Source organism: Sciurus carolinensis, chromosome 12 (genome assembly GCF_902686445.1).
Source record: "Sciurus carolinensis chromosome 12, mSciCar1.2, whole genome shotgun sequence".
In the NCBI taxonomy this organism is placed as follows: Eukaryota; Metazoa; Chordata; class Mammalia; order Rodentia; family Sciuridae; genus Sciurus; species Sciurus carolinensis.
Window position 1 is genome coordinate 55952836 of NC_062224.1, and position 22443 is coordinate 55975278.

At 37.5% G+C, this 22443-nt stretch overlaps 1 protein-coding gene across 1 annotated transcript in view; it reads left to right on the top strand.

Moving 5' to 3' along the window:
- The first annotated feature begins 1151 nt into the window (after positions 1–1151).
- The window catches only part of Wdr64 (WD repeat domain 64), a 136758-nt gene continuing 115466 nt past the window's right edge, over positions 1152–22443 (top strand). The window contains exons 1-2 of the mRNA XM_047521396.1: positions 1152–1296; positions 13912–14042. Of these exons, the coding sequence (XP_047377352.1) occupies positions 1152–1296; positions 13912–14042 (276 nt within the window). The remainder of the gene's footprint in view (positions 1297–13911; positions 14043–22443) is intronic.

The window sequence follows — 22443 nt, forward strand, 5'->3', positions numbered from 1 at the left end:
CAACAGACTACAAGATCCTCCATGATCTGCCCCACCCAAAAAAAACTGGCTCTTATCTCCCTACCTCTCTCTCCCACCCCATATCACCCTAGACATACCACCCACTTTGCTGTTTCTCAGAAATGTCAAGCACATGCTCATTCCAGGACATCATTCTTGCTCTTCCCTGGGACACCCTTCAGCCATCTATCCACATAGCATGCTACCCTCACTTCCTTTGTATTTCTGCCCTAAACCATATTATGTTTCTTCCTTTATATTTCACCTAAACCATAGGAAGATAACTAGTTATTCATAAACAGCATCTCCTTCCCATGAAAAGTTGTGAAGATTGAAAAATTTGATCCAATAGCAATTGGACTCAATGAAATTGGAGATTGTAATTAGAAAGAAAGGAACAGGCACAAAGGCCTCTTATTCCACTGACATATCTCAAAAAACTTCCCTCACAGTCAGGAAGTATTCCTTCCTTATCCTTGGCTCATTTTATTGTTTTAAATGAAGGTCCATGCATAAAGGAATAAGAAACATTTTTGTCTTTTCTGTGATCTCTAAAAATGTCTTTACTTGAGGTAGAAATAACAGGTGCTGAAATGTATTTTCATCCACAGAAGTTCAAGTTTCCATATCCAGTATAGGTACAAAAATGAGTGTGAACCACCTTCACAGCACCATGAGGGAGACAAAAGGATTGAGGTGAGAAGGGATATAGAAGGAAGAGAGTAATGCCCAGTTTTCTTACTTGGTATTTACTCTTTTGTCTTCCCTCTGAAGAAGTGTACACCCCCACACAAAATCTGTAGGAGAAACAAATTTCAATACCCTCCTTGTGAAAAAAGTAAAATGTTACAGAGACATTATGATGCAATGGGGACCATATGAAAGGCACTGCTAACATTATGAGGTCAGGAATTTTTGCTGAAATGTTTGCCAGAATGAAATGCATTAGACCTAAGCAAGCCTTCCTCCCTGCTAACATCCTATGGTAACTTACTCCTATCCATAAACTGGGATTTTAAGATGAGAGGAATGAGATTTAGGGCAAAAATTGAGACAGCAGAGAGGCATTGCAGGAAATGGAATATTTTTCACATTGACAAATAAAATAATTCTTTATTTCTATACAGAAATAAAAGATTCCTTATGTCCATATGGATGTCAGAGAGAAAAAGCATTTCAGCCCTATATTTCATATTAGCAGTTTCAGAACAGCTTTGAATGGGTTTCAAAAATTGGTTGAACAGACAGCAGCCCAGAAAAGAGATGAAAAAGCAGGCTTGTTTTTCCCAAAAGAAGGTAAGAACAGTGATTACAGGGACATATAGTTGGGGCTGTTGATTAGAACTGGGGAGTGTTTTAAGCCACCAGAGAAAACCAATGCAGCTTAATGGCAAGGACCCCAAATGTGGGTCCTGAAGATCTGAGTGCTTGTTCTTTCTCTGTCTCCAAATAGCTAATTGAACTTGGGAGAGATTTATTTTTTTTCACTTCTCTAATCCTTCATTGTCTCAATTTTATTTATTTTTTTATTTTTATTTTTTTATTGTAAAAAATGGGACACATGTTGTTTCTCTGTTTGTACATGGCGTAAAGGCATACCATTTGTGTAATCATAAATTTACATAGGGTAATGTTGTTTGATTCATTCTGTTATTTTTCCCCTTCCCTCCCACCCCTCCCACCCCTCTTTTCCCTCTATACAGTCCTTCCTTCCTCCATTCTTGCCCCCCTCCCTAACCCCAACTCTAACCCTAACACTAATCCCTCCCACCCCCCATTATGTGTCATCATCCACTTATTAGCGATATCATTCGTCCTTTAGTTTTTGAGATTGGCTTATCTCACGTAGCATGATATTCTCCAATTTCATCCATTTGCCTGCAAATGCCATAATTTTATCATTCTTTATGGCTGAGTAATATTCCATTGTATATATATATACCACAGTTTCTTTATCCATTCATCAATTGAAGGACATCTAGGTTGGTTCCACAATCTGGCTATTGTGAACTGAGCAGCTATGAACATTGATGTGGCTGTATCTCTGTAGTATGCTGATTGTAAGTCCTTTGGGTATAGGCCAAGGAGTGGGATAGCTGGGTCAAATGGTGGTTCCATTCCAAGTTTTCTAAGGAGTCTCCATACTGCTTTCCAGAGTGGCTGCACTAGTTTGCAGCCCCACCAGCAATGTATGAGTGTACCTTTCTCCCCACATCCTCGCCAACACCTGTTGTTGCTTGTATTCTTGATAATCGCCATTCTAATTGGGGTGAGATGGAATCTTAGGGTGGCTTTGATTTGCATTTCTCTTATTACTAGAGATGTTGAACATTTTTCCATATGTTTGTTGATTGCTTGTAGATCTTCTTCTGTGAAGTGTCTATTCATTTCCTTAGCCCATTTGTCGATTGGACTATTTGCATTCTTGGTGTAGAGTTTTTTGAGTTCTTTATAGATTCTGGAGATTAGTGCTCTATCTGAAGTATGGGATTGGCAAAGATTTTCTCCCACTCTGTAGGCTCGTTCTTTGCATTGCTGATAGTTTCCTTTGCTGAGAGAAAGCTTTTTAGTTTGAATCTATCCCAGTTATTGATTCTTGCTTTTATTTCTTGTGCTATGGGAGTCCTGTTGAGGAAGTCTGGTCCTAAGCTGACATGTTGAAGCTCTGAACCTACTTTTTCTGCTATAAGATGCAAGGTCTCTGGTCTGACTCCGAGGTCCTTGATCCATTTTGAGTTTAGTTTTGTGCATGGTGAGAGATATGGGTTTAGTTTCATTCTGTTGCATATGGATTTCCAATTCTCCCAGCACCATTTGTTGAAGAGGCTATCTTTTCTCCATTGTATATTTTTGGCCCCTTTGTCTAGTATGATAAAATTGTATTTATTTGGGTTTGTGTCCATGTCCTCTATTCTGTACCATTGATCCACCTTTCTATTTTGGTACCAATACCATGCCGTTTTTGTTACTATTGCTTTGTAGTAGAGTTGAAGATCTGGTATTGCAATACCCCCTGCTTCACTCTTTCTGCCAAGGATTGCTTTAGCTATTCTGGGTTTTTTATTCTTCCAGATGAATTTCATAATTGCTTGCTCTATTTCTGCAAGGTACATCATTGGGATTTTAATTGGAATTGCATTGAATCTGTATAGCACTTTTGGTAGTATGGCCATTTTGACAATATTAATTCTTCCTATCCAAGAACATGGGAGATCTTTCCATCTTCTAAGGTTTTCTTTAATTTCTTTCTTTAGTGTTCTGTAGTTCTCATTGTAGAGGTCTTTCACCTCTTTTGTGAGATTGATTCCCAAGTATTTTATTTTTTTCGATGCTATTGTGAATGGGGTAGTTTTCCTAATTTCTCTTTCTGAAGATTCATCACTTATGTATAAAAATGCATTAGATTTATGAGCATTGATCTTATATCCCGCTACTTTACTGAATTCACTTATGAGATCTAAAAGTTTTCTGGTGGAATTTCCTGGTTCCTCTAAGTATATAATCATATCATCAGCAAATAGGGATAGTTTGAGTTCTTCTTTTCCTATTCGTATTCCTTTAATATCTTTGGTCTGTCTAATTGCTCTGGCTAGAGTTTCAAGGACGATATTGAAAAGAAGTGGTAAAAGAGGGCATCCTGCCTTGTTCCAGTTTTTAGGGGGAATGCTTTCAGTTTTTCACCATTTAGAATGATATTAGCCATGGGCTTAGCATAGATGGCCTTTACGATGTTAAGGAATGTTCCCACTATCCCTATTTTTTCTAGTGTTTTGAGCGTGAAGGGGTGCTGTATTTTCTCAAATGCTTTTTCTGCATCTATTGAAATAATCATGTGATTCTTTAAGACTGTTGATATGGTGAATGACATTTATTGATTTCCTGATGTTGAACCAACCTTGCATCACTGGGATGAAACCCACTTGATCATGGTGCACTATCTTTTTAATATGTTTTTGTATGCGATTTGCTAAAATTTTGTTTAGAATTTTTGCATCGATGTTCATTAAGGATATTGGTCTGAAATTTTCTTTCCTCGATGTGTCTCTGTCTGGTTTAGGTATCAGGGTGATATTGGCTTCATAGAATGAGTTTGGGAGGGTTCCCTCCTCTTCTATTTTATGGAATATTTTGAGAAGTATTGGAATGAGCTCTTCTTTAAAGGTTTTGTAGAAATCGGCTGAAAACCCATCTGGTCCTGGACTTTTCTTTGTTGGTAGGCTTTTGATGACTTCTATTTCATTACTTGAAATTGGTCTATTTAAATTGTGTATGTCCTCCTCCTTCAGTTTAGGCAATTCATATGTCTCTAGAAACTAGTTGAATGTCTTTGAGATTTTCTATTTTGTTGGAGTATAGATTTTCAAAATACCTTCTAATTATGTTTTGTATTTCAGTCATGTCTGTTGTGATATTTCCTTGTTCATTCTGAATTTTAGTAATTTGGGTTTTCTCTCGTCTTCTCTTTGTTAGTGTGGCTAAAGGTTTATTAATTTTGTTTATTTTTTCGAAGAACCAACTATTTATTTTGTCAATTTTTTGTATTGTTTCTTTCGTTTCAATTTCGTTGATTTCAGCTCTCAGTTTAACTATTTCCTGTCTTCTACTACTTTTGGTGTTGATCTGTTCTTCTTTTTCTAGGGCTTTGAGCTGTAGTTTTAGGTCATTTATTTTTTGAGTTTTACTTCTTTTATTAAATGCACTCCATGAAATATATCTTCCTCTAAGTACTGCTTTCATAGTGTCCCAGAGATTTTGATATGATGTTTCTTTGTTCTCGTTTACCTCTAAGAATTTTTTAATTTCCTTCCTAATATCTTCTGTTATCCATTCATCATATAATAGCATACTGTTTAATCTCCAGGTGTTGGAGTAGTTTCTGTTTTTTACTCTTTCATTTATTTCTAACTTCAATCCATTATGATCTGATAGAATACAAGGTAGTGTCTCTATCTTCTTGTATTTGCTAACATTAGCTTTGTGGCATAATATATGGTCTATTTTAGAGAAGGATCCATGTGCTGCTGAGAAGAAAGTGTATTCGCTCTTGGTTGGATGGTATATTCTATAAATGTCTGTTAAGTCTAAATTATTGATTGTGTTATTGAGATCTATGGTTTCTTTGTTCAAGTTTTGTTTGGAAGATCTGTCCAGTGGTGAGAGAGGCGTGTTAAAATCACCTAGTATTATTGTGTTACGGTCTATTTGGTTTCTAAAATTGAGAAGGATTTGTTTGACATACATGGATGAGCCACTGTTTGGGGCATAGATGTTTATGATTGTTATATCTTGCTGATTATGCTTCCCTTAAGCAGTATGAAATGTCCTTCTTTATCCCTTCTGACTAACTTTGGCTTGAAGTCCACATTATCTGAAATGAGGATGGATACTCCAGCTTTTTTGCTGAGTCCATGTGCATGGTATGTTTTTCCCCATCCTTTCACCTTTAGTCTATGGGTATCTCTTTCTATGAGGTGAGTCTCTTGCAGGCAACATATTGTTGGATCTTTCTTTTTAATCCAATCTGCCAGTCTATGTCTTTTGATTGATGAATTCAGGCCATTAACATTCAGGGTTATTATTGAGATATGATTTATATTCCCGGTCATTTGGTTCATTTTTAAAATTTTATTTATTTATTTTTTTGACACACCTCGGTTCCTCCTTTATTTGACAGTTCCTTTAGGATAATTCCTCCCTTTGCTGATTTGATTCTTTATTTTTTATCTCTTCCTCATGGAATATTTTGCTGAGAATGTTCTGTAATGCTAGCTTTCTTTTTGTAAATTCTCTTAGCTTTTGTTTATCATGGAATGATTTTATTTCATCGTCAAATTTGAAGGTAAGTTTTGCTGGGTATAAGATTCTTGGTTGGCATCCTTTTTCTTTCAGAGCTTGCAAAATGTTGTTCCAGGCCCTTCTAGCTTTTAGGGTCTGGATTGAAAAATCTGCTGATATCCGTATTGGTTTCCTCCTGAATGTAATTTGGTTCTTTTCTCTCACAGCCTTTAAAATTCTGTCTTTATTTTGCATGTTAGGTATTTTCATTATAATGTGCCTTGGTGTGGTTCTGTTGTAATTTTGTGTATTTGGAGTCCTATAAGCCTCTTGAACTTGGTTTTCCATTTCATTCTTCAGATTTGGGAAATTTTCTGATATTATTTCATTGAATAGATTGTTCATTCCTTTGGTTTGTTTCTCTAAGCCTTCCTCAATCCCAATAATTCTCAAATTTGGCCTTTTCATGATATCCCATAGTTCTTGGAGATTCTGTTCATGATTTCTTACCATCTTCTCTGTTTGTTCAACTTTGTTTCGAAGTTAAATATTTTCTCTTCAATATCTGAGGTTCTGTCTTCCAGGTGTTCTATCCTATTGGTTATGCTTTCTATGGAGTTCTTAATTTGGTTTATTGTTTCCTTCATTTCAAGGATTTCTGTTTGGTTTTTTTTCAGTATCTCTAACTCTTTATTGAACTGATCTTTTGCTTCCTGTATTTGCTCTTTTAACTGTCGATTGGTGCGATCATTCAATGCCTGCATTTTCTCTTTCATCTCATCATTCAATGCCTGCATATGCTCTTTCATCTCTTTGTTTGCTTCTCTGATCATTTTAATTATGTACATTCTGAACTCCCTTTCTGTCATTTCTTCTGCCATACTGTCGTTGGATTTTATTGATGTAACATCTAGATTTGTTTGGGGCATTTTCTTCCCTTGTTTTCTCATATTGTTCAGAAATCAGTGGGTCATTAAGATATTGCAGATTTCCTCTATTGACTTATAATGTCCCTGAAGATTGCTAGTATATCCCCTCTTATCCTTCAGTAGCCTGCAGTCTTGGAGGAAGTTGATAATGCGGTGCTCCACAAGGAAGCTGCCTCTCTAGGGTTGGTGACCCTCGGGTGGGGTATATTCCCTGATAGTGGGCAGAGTTGCCTCCACTTGTTGACCAGTGGTCATCCAAAGGGGAACTAGGCTGCAGGCTGAGGCAAGGCCTGTTTGAGCCTGTGTCTCTGGTTTTACCGTCCTTGTGGGAAAACCTCACCTGGCAGGGAAGACTCACCCGGTGGGGAGGTCTCGCTGGTCAGTTCCCCTCTAGAGGTTCCCCTCAATCTACAACTACCGCCTGGGCTGGGCTGTCTTCCTCTGCAACGTTCCCAGGGGCCCGGACCTACCTCCTGGGCCTGGGAGCCTCACCCTTCGCAGACGAGTCTCCTTAGGCTGCCTCTCCTCAGAGAATCTGCCCGCAGTCCTGGAAACTTCGCTCCACCCCTAGGCGTGTCTCTGTGTGGCTCTTCCACCAAGAAACCGGTCCTGGGACCCTGCTCTGCAACTAATCGCCTGGCTATGCGGCCCCTCCTTGAGCCGCCACCTGGAGCCCCGTACAATAGCTCCGAGACCCAGAGACCCACCACACACCTCTTCCTCCGGACAGCCGCCTGGTTTCCGATGCAGTCACTAGGAGTCCAAGCAACTCACTTCGCGTCTCCTCTTCCCGCCAACTGCCCGTAGCCCTAGGCAGTCACTCCGAGTCCAAGTGACCCGCCCTGTTCCTCTTCCTCCTTGGGGTAGCCCCCCGGGGTGTTCAGGAGCGGTGACTCCGAGACCAAGTGACCCACCGCGCTCCTCCTCCAGGCAGGTCACCGGTGTTCAGGAGTGGTCGCTTTGTGTCCAGTCAACTCACCACTCGCCTCCTCCTCTGGTAACCGCCTGTAGCTCTGATGCAGTCACTCCTAGACCAAGCGACCCGCCACGTTCCTCCTCTTCCTCCGGGCAACCTCCCGGCATTCAGAAGCGGTTGCTCTGAGTCTAAACAGCTCGCCACGCCGCTCCTCCTCTGGCAACTGCCTGTAGCTCTGTTGCAGTCACTCCTAGACGAATCGACCTGCCACGCTTCTCCTCTTCCTCCGGGCAACCCCCCGGTGTTCAGAAGCGGTCGTTCTGCGTCCAAACAGCTCGCCACACAGCTCCTCCTCAGGCAGCCGCCCGGAGCCCCAGTGGTTGCTCCGAGTCCAAGTGCTGTGCTGAGCCGCCTCCTCTACGATGATCCCAGTTGTCGGTGTTCACTGCTCCTGTGCGGGGAGGGGTGTCTCGCCGAGAAACTCTACTTCACAAAGTTCCCTGCGTTCCAGGGCTACCGCCCCATCCGGGACGCCTCCCCAACGGGAGAGACTCACCCGGCGGCTTTGAGTTGGTCCCAAGTCTCTCACTATCTCCTCTTTTGAATCCTGCATCCTTGGGCAACATGAAATGCAGCCGCCCTCTAGTCCGCCATCTTGAAACCCATCATTGTCTCAATTTTAAAATTAGAGGATTGAATTAAATGACCTCTGGGGTTCTTTGGTAGGCACTACAATTTGATTGCTTATTGGTTGACCTGGGATTTCCAGTAGTTAGTACATACTGGCCATGTAGAAAGCCATATGTGCTGCTGTGTTAACTTTCTGTCACTGAAACAAAATACCTGAGATGATCAACATAATGTAAAGAAAGGTTTATTTTGGCTAAGAGTTTTAGAGGTTTCAATCCATGGTCAGTTGGTCTGTTGCTTTTGGGCCTGTGACAAGGAAGCATATTATAGAGGGAACACATGGTAGAGGAAATTGTTTGCTTCTTGGCTACCAGGAGATAAAGAAAGAGAGAGAGAAAGGGAGGTGGCTGTGGTCCCAATATCCCCTTCAAGGGCATACCCGAATGACCTAACTTCCTCCCACTAGGCCCTACTTCTGAAAGATTCTATCACTTCCCAATAACTCCATAGACTGATGATCAAGTTGTTAAACACATGGGCCCTTGAAGGACTCTTATTCAAACCATAGCAGCCATCCTGCTATCTCTTTGCCTAAGGGTGTCATGATACCATGAGGACTTTCATAAGCAACACAAAGTGTCCTATTGTTCTATGACTACATTCTCGGGGACAATCCTCATGTCTCTAGGCAGGAATGATTTGAGCATGCTAAGATAAGGCAAATGTAGTGGACAGTGGTCTGCCAAGAGTATGACTAGCAGAGAACCCAATGAAGAGCCATGGCCATGTTTAAGGGGAGTGGCGTAGCGTGCATTTTGGGGACCCAAGGATAGTGATGACAAGACTGAATAGCACGGTCAAAACCCAACAGAACAAATGTTCTTGTTGCAATAAAAGGAACAAGGCTCAAATAACTGCTAAAGTGACAATGTGACCTGGCTTATGCAAGGTTGCATAGTCCTATATAAGCAAAAAATATTCATTTTGGGTATTTGAACCCAAATCAGTATTATTTGAATAGTATTCAATAATTTATAAGTCACTTTAATAAGTATAATTTAACATGATTTGCATGGCAGTCTGAATAGACAAAGATTACTAACATGTCTCTTTTATTTGTGAAAAGACAAGAGGTAGAGATGGGTCACCTGCCCAAGTCACTCAACTTTTAAGTGTTAGAGTGAGGTGTGAGACCCATTAGATGTTGCACTTTGGATAGTTGTGTCCTTGGCCAGGCTTTCTAAACTTTTCAATAGAACTTTCATTTCCCCCAGTTAACTCTTTCTCTCTCTGTAATTGATTTTTCAAATTCTTACCATCTTTTCTGAATCTTCTATGAGATTTCTGCCCCTCCCAGCCAAGTTTCCTATAATATGAGAATGCAAGACCCAAAGACAAAAGTTTCTCAAATTCCCTTTCTTCCACTTTCAAACTACCTAAAGCAGCACCTGCCTCCCTCCATCCTCCAAGGTTATATCACTTTGCTACAACAACCTCAAAATCTCCTTTTATTGGCTTGTTCTTACTCTAAAAATATACTCAAGTGCCCTGACCTTGACTTTCTCTTCCCTTTAAGCCACCACTATTTGTCTCTCCTTTGCTTCTCCACTAAATTGCCTTACAGCATTACCACTTCATTTTCAACCTTCTTCAGCCTGGCTTTCCTCATCACTCTGCTGAAAATGCTCTTACTAAGGTATTTGAGAACCTAACACGGTTGCCAAATTCAATAAATTGTTCTCCCTTTTGCAGCCCACTTGGCCATTTCGCTGCATTGACATTGTTAGCTGCCTCTTGCTTCAAGAAATGCCCTCCTGCTACATCTTTTGTCATAACACTCTCTTCTGATTTTTCTCCCTTTGTCATTTTTTCCGTGCCTCTTTTTCTCCTTGAGCTTTGCCTACTGTGTTCTCACGGGTCTTATGGCATAAACATCATTTACCAAGCCAGTTCATTTGGTATAAACTTTGACTGTATTTTTCTCTTGGGTTATGGCAACAGCCTCTTACTATAATAGTCTTCTTGACAAGAGTTATTCCTTCCTCTATATTTTTCAAAATGTTTTTACTTTTATAAAATTAGATCTTCCATATTTCTGGCTTAATAGCTGACCTCTAAAATCCATGTATGTTAACTTTGCACACAGGGCCATTCACAATCATGCCTCAACCTACCTTTCTGGACTCAGTTACTGGCACTTTCCTTCCTGCACCTTCTGCCTATCATAAACTTTTTAGCATTTCTAATAAGTCATACTTTTAATCACTGATTTTGCTTGCATCATTCCCCCAATGTAGAGTTTCTTTTCTCCTTTTCCTTTTCTTTCTTTTTCTTTAATACCTATAAACTTCTGTTCATCTTTCAAGACCCAAATCAAAAGTTGCATCTTTGCAAAAACTCCCAACTTCCCCTAAAGAAAGCCATCTTTAGACTGCTAATGCACTTATTACTGTCTCATGGAATTCACCTGCTGAATTTAGCCTGTTGAAATTTATTTATATATATATATATATATATTTGTTCCTGTCCCTTTCCCACCATTGACCTATGAGTGTTTTGAAGGTTTTGCAACCCTAAGGCTAACACGGAGTCTGATGTCTAGGAGGTACTGCTTAAATGTGTGCTAAACAAATAAATTAACCTTACCTCCACTGAGAAGCTTGTAATCACAAAGCCACATTGAAAATGTCCTCCCTGTATAATTTACAAGATTAGATAAAGACTAATTACTGCTAGACAATTTAGTATGACCAGTGACTACTATAACTGAGGCACTGGTCTGAAAGATTGAGAGAGGAAAAATATAATTGTAAACTTATATCAGGCTGCTAAATAATGTCTGAAATAAATTCATATTCATTAATAAACATTAGAAAATGAGGCCTACTTTTTACTATATAGGCAAGAAGCTAAGAATTAGAGAATGTTTTTAACAGAATAGTGTTTATCTCAAAAATGATGTTAGGTAAACTGCAGTATTCCAGCAATATTGTTCTTAAATTTTGCCAATGACCTGATAGAATCCAAAACATCCCAGGACTGGAAAATCTGATCATCCTTATCAGTGATGTTTACAAGGAAATACACATCTTGTCCTAACTGATGTGAATTAAAAATAACTAACTATTTGGATGTCTCATAGAATTTCAAATTTAATATGATCAAGGTGGAATATTTGATTTTTTCAAGAAGCATAGTTCCTGTTTTGGTAAATAGTACCAATATTTGCTTAGTTCTGAAACCAGAAACTGAATGCCATTCTAGAACAATGTTTCTCAACCTTAGTAGTATAGACCTTTTGGTCAAATAATTCTTTTTTCTATATACATGCATGTGAAGGTAGCATTGGGCTGTCCAATGCATCATAGAATGTTTAGCAGCATCCCTGGACTCACTCACTAAATGCCTATAGCACACCCATTCCTAGTTCCAATAATCAGAATTGTCTCCAGACATTACCAAATGGCTTTTGCACAGGTTTGCATTTTCATGTGTGTGTGTGTGTGTGTGTGTGTGTGCGTGTGTGTGTGTGTGTGTTTGGGGATAGGAGTGGATACAATATCTCTTCCGGATAAGAATCATTGCTCTCAACTCCTGCTTTTCCTTCACTCACCTCTTCTGTCCCCAACAACTTTCAATCCATTAACAAGTCCTTGCAATTCTACTTCTAATAATATCTCATCATGTCCCCTGGGATCTCTAGGGTGCTCATATCACTTATCCTCTAACTGGGGACACTTTCAAGAGCAAAAGAGAAAGGGTGTGTTATTGATAATTAATAATGAGACTCTCTATGGCAGTCCAGCATGTAGAATCACCTGCAGTATCACTGTGGCCCAAACCTCTGAAGCCTGGACTAATGCAATTGCTCCTAACTGAATTTACAGCTTTCAGTGTCACCTCCTCACAGCAACCAGAGTTCATTTAAAAAGCAAAATTTAAGTCAGAATGTCATTTCCCTCTGTGAAACCCTCCAGTGATAGCCTACCGTAGTGCCTGGGATAAAATATCAACTCTGACCCCATTTCAGCCCTCCTGCATCTCTGGTCTCAGTTCATAGCACTTTCCCCAGTACCCACTGAACTATATTCACTCACCTTCCCAGAAAACACAGAGCTCTTTCCAACGTCAGAGCTTTGTGTTTATCAGCCTTTGTCTAAACATTCTTGTCTTCTTTACAAATGACTGACTCATTTTTTCTTAGCTTAATATTAATATTTCCTCAACTTAATATTCTTACCTACCTCCTTAGAGAAGCTTTCCCTGAGGTCCCTAACATCCCCCAACATCATATAATTTTGCCACAGCTCCCCACTGATTTTTTTCCTCACACTTAACTCATTCTATAATGACATTTAGTTTTACTTTGCAAGTGAGGTATGATATACCCATAAAGTCAATGATCCATGAAGTGCAATAATAAGCTTAAGTATGGAGCTTCATAAAGTTGAATGTTGGTAAACCTATAACACCACCAGACCAAGACAAAGAACATTTCTAGCATCCCTGCAAGTTCCCTCATGCCCTTTTTCAGCTATACTACTTCCCACCTTATAAATAGATAACCACTAACTTAATATCTGTCTCTATTAATGAGCCTTGCCTGTCTCCATCTGTGAATTTTTTGTTCACTTATTCATTTTTCTGATCCTCTGCCTGGAATATAAACTCCTTGAGAGCAGGAATCCTGCTCACTGAGTTTCCATTCTAAGTCACACATCTAACTCAGTTCTGACACACAATTCTCAATATAGTTGTGTTAACTAAAAGAATCTGATCTCTGTACGGTTTGAGTAATGATTACATTTAACTCTTTTGTGACCTTAGAGTCAACAGGCTTAAACTGAAACATAACCCCTTTGGAATTGTTTTAGCATACCAAACTTCCTCAAGCTGAGAAGGAAATTGAGAAAGTATCCCCTGGCCCAGGAAGGCACTAAGGAAGCTGAAGCTGTGACACATTCTCTAACTAGAATAGCCCAGTTAAATCTACATATGTATATCTCCTGCCTTTTGTTTCTATAAATTGTAACTGCTCTGTAAGACTAAAGGAGGAACGATCTAGCTGCTTCTCCCCAGTGTGATCAAACTGCATTAAATTCATTTTTCCTTTCTGTATTGCTTGCTCATTTCCTACGTGGGTGGGTGACTGAATCCAGGCACTGGGATCCATGCAGGTTTCCTAAATTGGCTGCAGGTAACTTTACCCCAGTGAATCAATACATTTGGCAAAATGAGGATTCAAACAATGGTGTGTGTATATGTGTGTGTTTACATAGTGTCAAAGAACCAACCAATAATTGCTCTTTGCATACTCTACCTTCCATTTAAGACAAATTCTAGCAGAGACCCTAGTTGGTGAAACTTTTCACAGTAGGAAAGAAGTAATTCATTTTCTTATTTTTGGGTTCCTACCCAAAATTACTATGATATCTGAAACAAAGGCTAAGGAGAAGGCACAATATACAAAAAACAAAATATTTTCTGCTGGTTTAGTAATATTTTAGCCAAAGACATAGTTATATTTCCAAATACAAGATCTTTAAATTGCAGATAAACTTGGTTTTTATAGGTTGAAATAAGGAAATAGAAAAAAAGCTAAAATGTGAAATGTAACCCGTGGAATTTGTTGAAAAGGTACTTGTGCTTTTCCCAATGCAGAGGTCATTGATTACGACAAGTTTTATGCATCGGTTCTGGAACTCTTCGGTCCAGAAGTGAAGAATCAAGATGTGAAGTGCTTTTATAGGAAACTCTGCAACAAACCTGATGCATCTATGGACTGGTGTGAGGTAGTCACTTTTCATATTTATAAGAAATTTAATAATTGTCTTTGTTCCAATACATAATTACATCAAAGTGTTACTTCCAGAGAAGTTAAATCTGTATATATACTATGTATCTATTACCACACAATATAATGTGGGTAAACTAAGTGGCAGTTTAACTATAGTATTGATGAGTAACTCTTAAATATTTTAGGCCAGCCAGTCAATTGGAAGAACTATTGCTGCCGTTAACAACAAACAAAATTTTAATGGCCTTAACTAAAATTTTTTCTTTTCCATTTTTTTTTCTTTTTTTTGTGGGGGTGGGGGTTGGGGATTGAGCTCAGTTCTTTTTATTTTTTAATTTGAGATGGGATCTTGCTAAATTCTAAAACTGTCCTTGAACTTGAAATCTTCCTGCCTCAGTGTCTCATCACTGGGATTAAGGCATGTACCACCACACCTGGCAAAATATTTCTTTTCAACAGCACCAATGTATAAAAGTGTTCAGTGTGTCTATATCCTTAATATATGAGGTGACTAATTAAATAATTGTATTACAGAGTAATTAAATAAGAGTAATTAGCAGAGTAAATAATTTTTAAAATTATCTGACTCTTTTTCAAAAATCAGTAGATATTGGAGACCAGAGAAAAAGTAATGATTTAAAAATTTGGTAGTCACATTTAACAAGTGGATAGATATGTATAAATGAAACTTTTGAATGTAAGACCTAGGGCTCAGACTACACATGTGACTATAACAAAATTGAACATCTGTTTATCTAAAAAGAACATATCAATAAACTCCAATAGAACAAAATTAGGAACAAAAGATAGTGCAAATCCCAAAACCAATCAAAAAATAAGTAAAAATTAATTTATTTAATTAACAATTAACTTTGGGGAAAATAATAACAAACAAAAAAGGTGTCTTTTAAGGCTTTTCCATTTTTTTTTCTTTTTTTTGTGGGGGTGGGGGTTGGGGATTGAGCTCAGTTCTTTTTATTTTTTAATTTGAGATGGGATCTTGCTAAATTCTAAAACTGTCCTTGAACTTGAAATCTTCCTGCCTCAGTGTCTCATGTTATATTAATTATTTCTCTAGCCTAAGAAAAGCAGAAAATCTATCCAACTCACTTTGAGTCTAAAATAACACTGAATTGACAAAGGAACTAAACCAGTATTACTTGTGAATATAAATACTGAAGTCCTAAATAAAATGCTAACAACTTGACTGTAGTAGTGCATTAAAAAATTATTTCCAAGTACAATTTACCCCAGAAAAGTAAGGATAGTTCAATATTAGAAAAGCCAGTAATATATTTCCTTTAACAAGTTAGGGAGGAAAAAAATACAAATATCTTAATCAGAGGTCAATAAACTAAGGCCTGCAAGCAAAATCTGGACAACTACCAGTTTTTGTGAATAAAAATTATTTTAGCAGGGTACAGTAATACATGCCTGTAATCCCAGCTACTCTGGAAGCTGAAGCAGAAGGACTGCAAGTTTGAGACTAACCTGGACAACTTAGAGATCCTGTCTTAAAAAATAAAAAGGGCTTGGGGTTAGAGTTCCCTGGGTTCAGTCCCCAGTACTTAAAAAAAAAAAAAAAAAAAAAAAAAAAAAATTATTAGAACATAGCAATCGAACTCATTTACATATTATCTAGAGTTGCTTCTGCCCTATAATAGCGGAATTGAACAATTCTGACAAAGACCAGATGGCATGCAAGCCTAACTACATAGCCTTTTTCAGGAAAAGTTTGCTGACACCTGATCTTAAAATAACATAAAATAATATAAAGTAAAATAAAAATAAGGAAAATATTTGACAAAAGTTTAAATAGCATTTAAATTAAAAAAGGGGCTTGGAGATATAGCTCAGTGGAAGGCTTGCCTAATATGTTGTAGCCACTCCGTTCCATCTCCAGTATTGTGCCAAAGACAAATAAAAACAAATCTTAACAGAATAGGACCAATAGGATATTCCCTTAACTTGATAGTTTTTATTGCGACTGGAACAAATTACTGAAAGTTTAGCAACTTAAAAAAACACACATATGTGACAACTTCCATGGATCAGGAGTTTAGTACAGCTTAACTGAATCTTCTGCCCAGGGTCTTGCAAGACTACGAGGTGTTAGACTGTTTTCTCATTTGGAGGCTCCAATTGAGAAGAATCTGCTTTCAAGCTCATTCAGGTTAACAGAATTCTTGTCCTTGCTGTTATAAAACTGAGGGTCTCAGCCTTTTACTGACTGGATGCTGGAAGCCACCCTTTGCTCCCAAGGGCTGTCTGCAGTTCTCTGTCACATGGACCTTTACATTGGCAGTTCACATTTCTTCTTCAAGGCCAACTTCTTCTATTGTAGGCTAAGACCAAGTCTTATATAATGTAACATAATCAGGGGAGAAATAGCCCATTACATTTTCCATACTTTGTTGGTTAGAAGCAAGTAACAGTTTTGATCATACTCGAGAGACAGAGATTATACAAAGTGTGACTCACGTGTTTATGAGCAGAGGAGAGGCCCTCTTTAGAATGTGTCCACCATAGGGATTTACCAGAAGTGTATTTAAAGAAATATCATATTTAATGGTAAAACATAAGAAACATTCCCATTAGAGTCAAGACCATGAAAAAGATGCCAAGTACCACTACTCTGCTTCAACTTCAATATTTTATTGAAGGTTATAATGCAAAACAAACAAAAAGAAGAAAAGAAAGTGAAACGTAATTAACTATCCCTCGGTGGGTAATGGGTAGGTGAAAGGCAGGCGATGGGCGGGCAAGAGGCAGAAATGGGCAAATGGCGGGTGATAGGTGGCAGTCAGTGAGCGATCTGCACTCAAAAAGTAGGCAATATGCTGCCAGATGACGAGTGATGGTGGTGGACAAATGGGGTAAATAGCAGGGGATCAAGGAACAGCAAAGACTGCCTCACAGAGAAACAGACTTCCCTCTGCTTGAAACCCAAGTTACAGAGAGACAAGGATTGCAGTCTCTCTCTAGTTCATCATCTTGGATCTCCATAATTAACTATCCATAATGTAAAATTGTCATTAATTGTAAAAGAATATACCAAAAATATCCAAGAGAATCCCATGGAAAACTATTAGAAGTGAGATGAGAGTTGAAGAGAATTCAAGGAATCAGTGTCATGTCAGAATCAATAACTTCCACACACCACAATAACCACACCTCTCCTCCACCAAAACTAAGAGGGAACATAATTCCATTCAGAAGAGTAACAAATGGTACAGAATATCATGGGTAAACTTATTACCCATAGGTTTCAAGACTATGGAAACCTACTGGAGGAGTAAGAACAGAAAAATAGAAAGCCTCAATTTACAAAGATTCCAATTGTCCCCAAATTATACATTTAATAGAATTCCAATAAAAAACATTGTATAATTAATGTAGCTAGAACAAATAGATAGTCCAACATACTAGTACCTCAATTTCAATACATCTTATGTCTATTTAATAATTCCTATAAATTTTTCGGTTTGCTTATAGCATTGAAAACCATTCTTGCAGCTTCTGTGAGTACTATAAAATATAGATTATCTATAGATTAGTTTGGAGATCCTTTTGTGGAGCATATTTCTAAAACATGTTCATTTTTATAAGAAATGAAAGTAAACATAGGATTTTCACTTAAATCTTCACTTGACTATGATATCAAAATTGATATCAAGAACATGTATTATATTTTAAATTATATAATCTAGGGGAAATGGAAAGGAGTATACAAGCCACCAGAATGATCATGTTTCAAAGGTAATGAATTCTGATTAACAAGCTTCACTTCCTTCCCTTCCTTGAGATTGTTGCTTACATACAAATGATATTTTACCAGAGGCTGCACTGTAAACATTTTAGTTCTGCATTCATGGTTAATTTCTCAATATGTCTTGGATTTTGAGTTGTAGTTTTCTGAGTTACAGTGTTGATCTATTTTTCTGGAATGTATTAAAAGTTATTATTTACATTGCTAAAATTAGAGCTAATTATACTCAGGATACACTAAATAGAACTTCTAAGCACCTGCCAGATATACTAAGGAAGGGAGATCTGGTACACTGAACAAAGGTTGGGCTGGAATTTAGATACAACCTTCTGCTGTTTAGTAAAACCAGACAATCAAAAACAACTGAGAAAATCTGGATTTATCCTTAGTGAAGATAATGTAACAAAACCTCATAAAAACTTTGATAGGAAAGACCATCATCCTTGAGGCTGAAAATTCTTAGACACTGTACACCTGTATGAATCAGAGAGTTGCCATTAGTCATGTGAGGTTATGGAACCCTGGAAATGTGACTAGTCTGAATATAAATGTGCTGTAAGTGTAAAATACACACCAGATTTCAAAAGCATAGTATGAAAACAATGTAAAGTGTCTCAATAACAACTTTTTGTATTGACTACCAGTCAAAATTATATATTACACTGGCCATGGTGGCACATATCTGTAATCCCAGTAGCTCTAGAGGCTGAGGCAGGAGGATCACAGATTCAAAGCAAACCTCCGTAACTTAGTGAGACCCTGTCTCAAAATAAAAAATGAAGAAAAAAAAAAAAAAGGCAGGCCAGGGATGTGCCTCAGTGTTTAAGCACCCCTGGGTTTAATCCATGGTTTAAAAAAATGAAAAATTTTAAAAAAGTGTGTGTGTATACATATAGACATATTACATTTATTAAGTTAAATAAAATACATTAATAAGATTGATTTCATTTCCTTACATTTTTAATGTGGCTACTAGAAAATTTAAAGCTTTGTATGTGGCTCACATTTCCTTTCTATTGGGTAACACAGAAAATGTCAGAAATAGAAGTAGAATGAATTCTTCCTGATCAGGAAGGACAAATTTTTGTGGGCAAACAATTGAAAAATTAAGAGACCTTATCTGACCATATCTGATAGAAGGAGTCCAATTTTGTATTTTCAGGATTGTCTCATTCTACATAATTACTTTTGTAGGATTGCCTTTTCCTATATAATTAATCGGACTAACCATGAAGGACTCAAAATCAGTTTTAATATAAAAAGAAAAATTGAGTCACCTATAAAAGAAGACATATGACATTGTTCTTTGAGAACACAAGCTTGAGAGCAAAGGTGAAGCTTTGCATTTTCACATCTCAGATCAGGGAAAATGATACAATTAGCCTTGTGATTGGAAGTGCCCCTCTGAAGAACATAATGAAAAAGTCTTTTTGTCACCTAGTTTGCCAGATCAGTCACGCAGGCCCATCTCTTAAATTTGGGCAAGAGTACAAAAATAGAGATTCATATACCATATGTCCAAATATTTTAAAATTATAAATCTAGTAAATTGCTAACCAAATGGGTTTTTGTCTTCCAATTTTGACAAATATAACTTATCAGGCCCTGGAAATCCAGATTAGAATTTAAAACTTGATCTCATATTCCTTATAGTTTTACAATGAAATATGGAAACAAGGTGACAGCTGGCCCTGGACAGGCTCCCTTCATGACTACTGCTGGCTACATCCCATATCATAGGGATTAACATACAAGGCCATCTGAGTCTACAAGTCTAACTCTTCCATACTCTCACCTCCTCCAACTCTCTGCCTTAGCCACCTCTCAGACTTAAGGTGCACTCAGCTATTATGTGCAATCCACTCTCCTGGAGATGAACTTGGGTGAAAGGTTTCATGGGCCCTGGGAATAGAGTCTGGACCCTTTAGGCAGGGAATTCTGGGATTCCAGAATGCAGGGCATGATTTGAAAGTATTGGCATAAACTCCTGGGGGACAATTGTCCTTACACTTGCATGAAAGAACTAGACTAAAACTGTACAATCCAACATGGTACCCCAAAGCTACATATGCTAAATGCATTTACATTAAATAAATATTCAGCTGCCCAGATGCACTAGTTACATTTCAAGTGTTCATTATTTATATGCAGCTAATAGCTATTTATGACCGCTTAGAGAATATCCCCATCATCACAGAATGTTCAGACAGTACTGATCTGAAAGCATAGGTCCCAGGGCATGGGTCTAAAGGCAAGACTATTTTGATCCAACAAAGTAGAAAACCAGTAAATATGTTTTGATTAGCAAAAATTCTCATCCAAGAGAAAAGTGAAACTGTCAATGAGTATGCAACATCATACAAAGGTTTCCCCCCACTCCCAAATCATGTAAGGGTACAACGTGGATTTAGGCTCTATCACACTGTATGAATTCTTTTTGGATATTCTTCTGTACACTGGTAACTTGAATCCAACTAAACTATAAGTAGATGTGATTTTGAGAATCACATATCCTCAATGTTTTCTATTTTCTTATAACTATTTCTCATACATCCAATGTTTTGTGTGCTTGAATGTCTAATGCAATAGTTTTGGTACATTAAAATAGGAAAATGTGCATAATAAGTGTTTCATGCAGAGGTTGGAGAAGTTTATTAATATCATAATACATACTTTGATTGAGAAAACCAGTGCTCTCAAGATGTCCCACAAACGCCAAGTGAGATATAGTGTTTACAGAAGGACACCTACATATACAGGTCTAGCATCTCCATTGTCTGAGCTTACCTGTTCTTGGTGGTAAGTTCATTTACATGAAGAGCCACAATAACAGAATTTAGCTTCCAAATGCAGTGAAATATTTTTTCTAACATAAGTCTGGATGGTTTTGATTATAGTGAAGAGGAAGTTGAGTCTCATTCTCTCTGACGGCTCCTTCTTTCTTTTCCTCTTTCTCTTTCCAGTTAGAGAATCATAATCTTTTTACATTTTTTAAATGTCTTCTTTTTATATACATCCCTTTCATGTTTTTATTTAATCTTTATAACAGTTCCATAATATAGATTATGGAAGATAATGTTGTTATAAGGATGAAGAAAACAAAGCACAGAAAGTTTAACTGACTTATCTAAAGCCACACAGTCAGGTTTGGTCTTGGAGCTGAGATTTTCTTACCTAGTAACTCATGACATTATCTTTTTCCTTCACTTGCTTTCCTGTAAATCATATGCAAGTTTAATAGGGGAATTGTGACCAGCCTCTGATACACTTTATGTATATGAAGAGTCACCAATGGTTGAGAAAAGGATGTAAGAAGATTCTTCTTCTATTGTCTTGTCATTTTTCTCACAAACGGTCTGTGCCAATGTTCCTAAGTGGCCTTTCTATTTCAAGCCATGTGCCCTAACTAACTTTTCCGGGTTTCAAATCTGTCATCTATAAAATGGAAATTAAATGCTGGAAGACTAATTTCATTTTAATATGCCTGTTTTATTTCTTTATTTATTAGCTAATAATAATCTACCTGGTAATAAGAACTGGATTTATTCTATGAAAGTCAGCCACAGACATGTAAGTCTGATTCCAATGAATTTGTAGGAATATTGCTCTTCATTATAGCAATGCCACAAAAAGTTGCACTTTCTAGAAGTAATGAAATCTTAGAACCAACTAAAACATTGCCTGGACCTGCCCTCTCAATTTCTAATGAGAAAAATTAGATGTAAAGGGAGCTAAGGGAAGATGATGGCCTTAAGTTTACAAAGTGAATCAGCCTGGTGCAGCGTGATCTACTTTCTCTAAAACACCACGTGAGTTGTTTCCAGGGGGCAGTCTTAAACATTTTTTTAGGAGCACACTACAAATTCATTCAGAGTCATACAACATCATTTGGGATGACTATAATTGTGTTCCCCTCACAAAAGTGAACTTAAAGTGAATTATTATAAAACTAAAATTATTTTTGCTAACTTCAAAAATGTTTTAAAAAAATGTTCTAGGGTAGGTTCAAAAATAAGCCAGATTTTGGTATTATTCTACCTGCTTTTCATTTTCTCCTTATGTTTTACAATGAACATATGTTCCTTATGTAATAAAAAATGTAATTTAAAAAACAAATCACTTGCTGGGCGTGGTGGCGCATGCTTATAATCCCAGCAGCTGGGAAGGCTGAGGCAGGAAGATGGAGAGTTCAAAGCCAACCTCAGCAAAAATCGAGGTGCTAAGTACTCAGTGAGACCCTGTCCCTGAATAAAATACAAAACAGGACCAGGGATGTGGCCCTGAGTTCAATCCCCAGCATCCTCCCCCCCGCCACTTACAGCATGGAGCAAACACTGAAAATAGCATATTTGAAAGAAAGTTAATACTTTAATAGTGATAATACATCTGGTAGTCATAAAACACTCAAACCATGTCACAAGTACAATGTCTAGACTAATATTTGAAATGTTGAAAGAAAATTTGAGATCCTTGAGGTTATAGTTCATCATAGGAAAAAGATATGTTTTGTTCTTTAAAATTATTGCTTGAAACATATCCTTTCAAAATGTGAAACTTCTGCTATCTCTTCTGAAGTTTATCTGGCATAATCTTAAAATTTTACTAAAAAATTTTTAATAATTTTTAA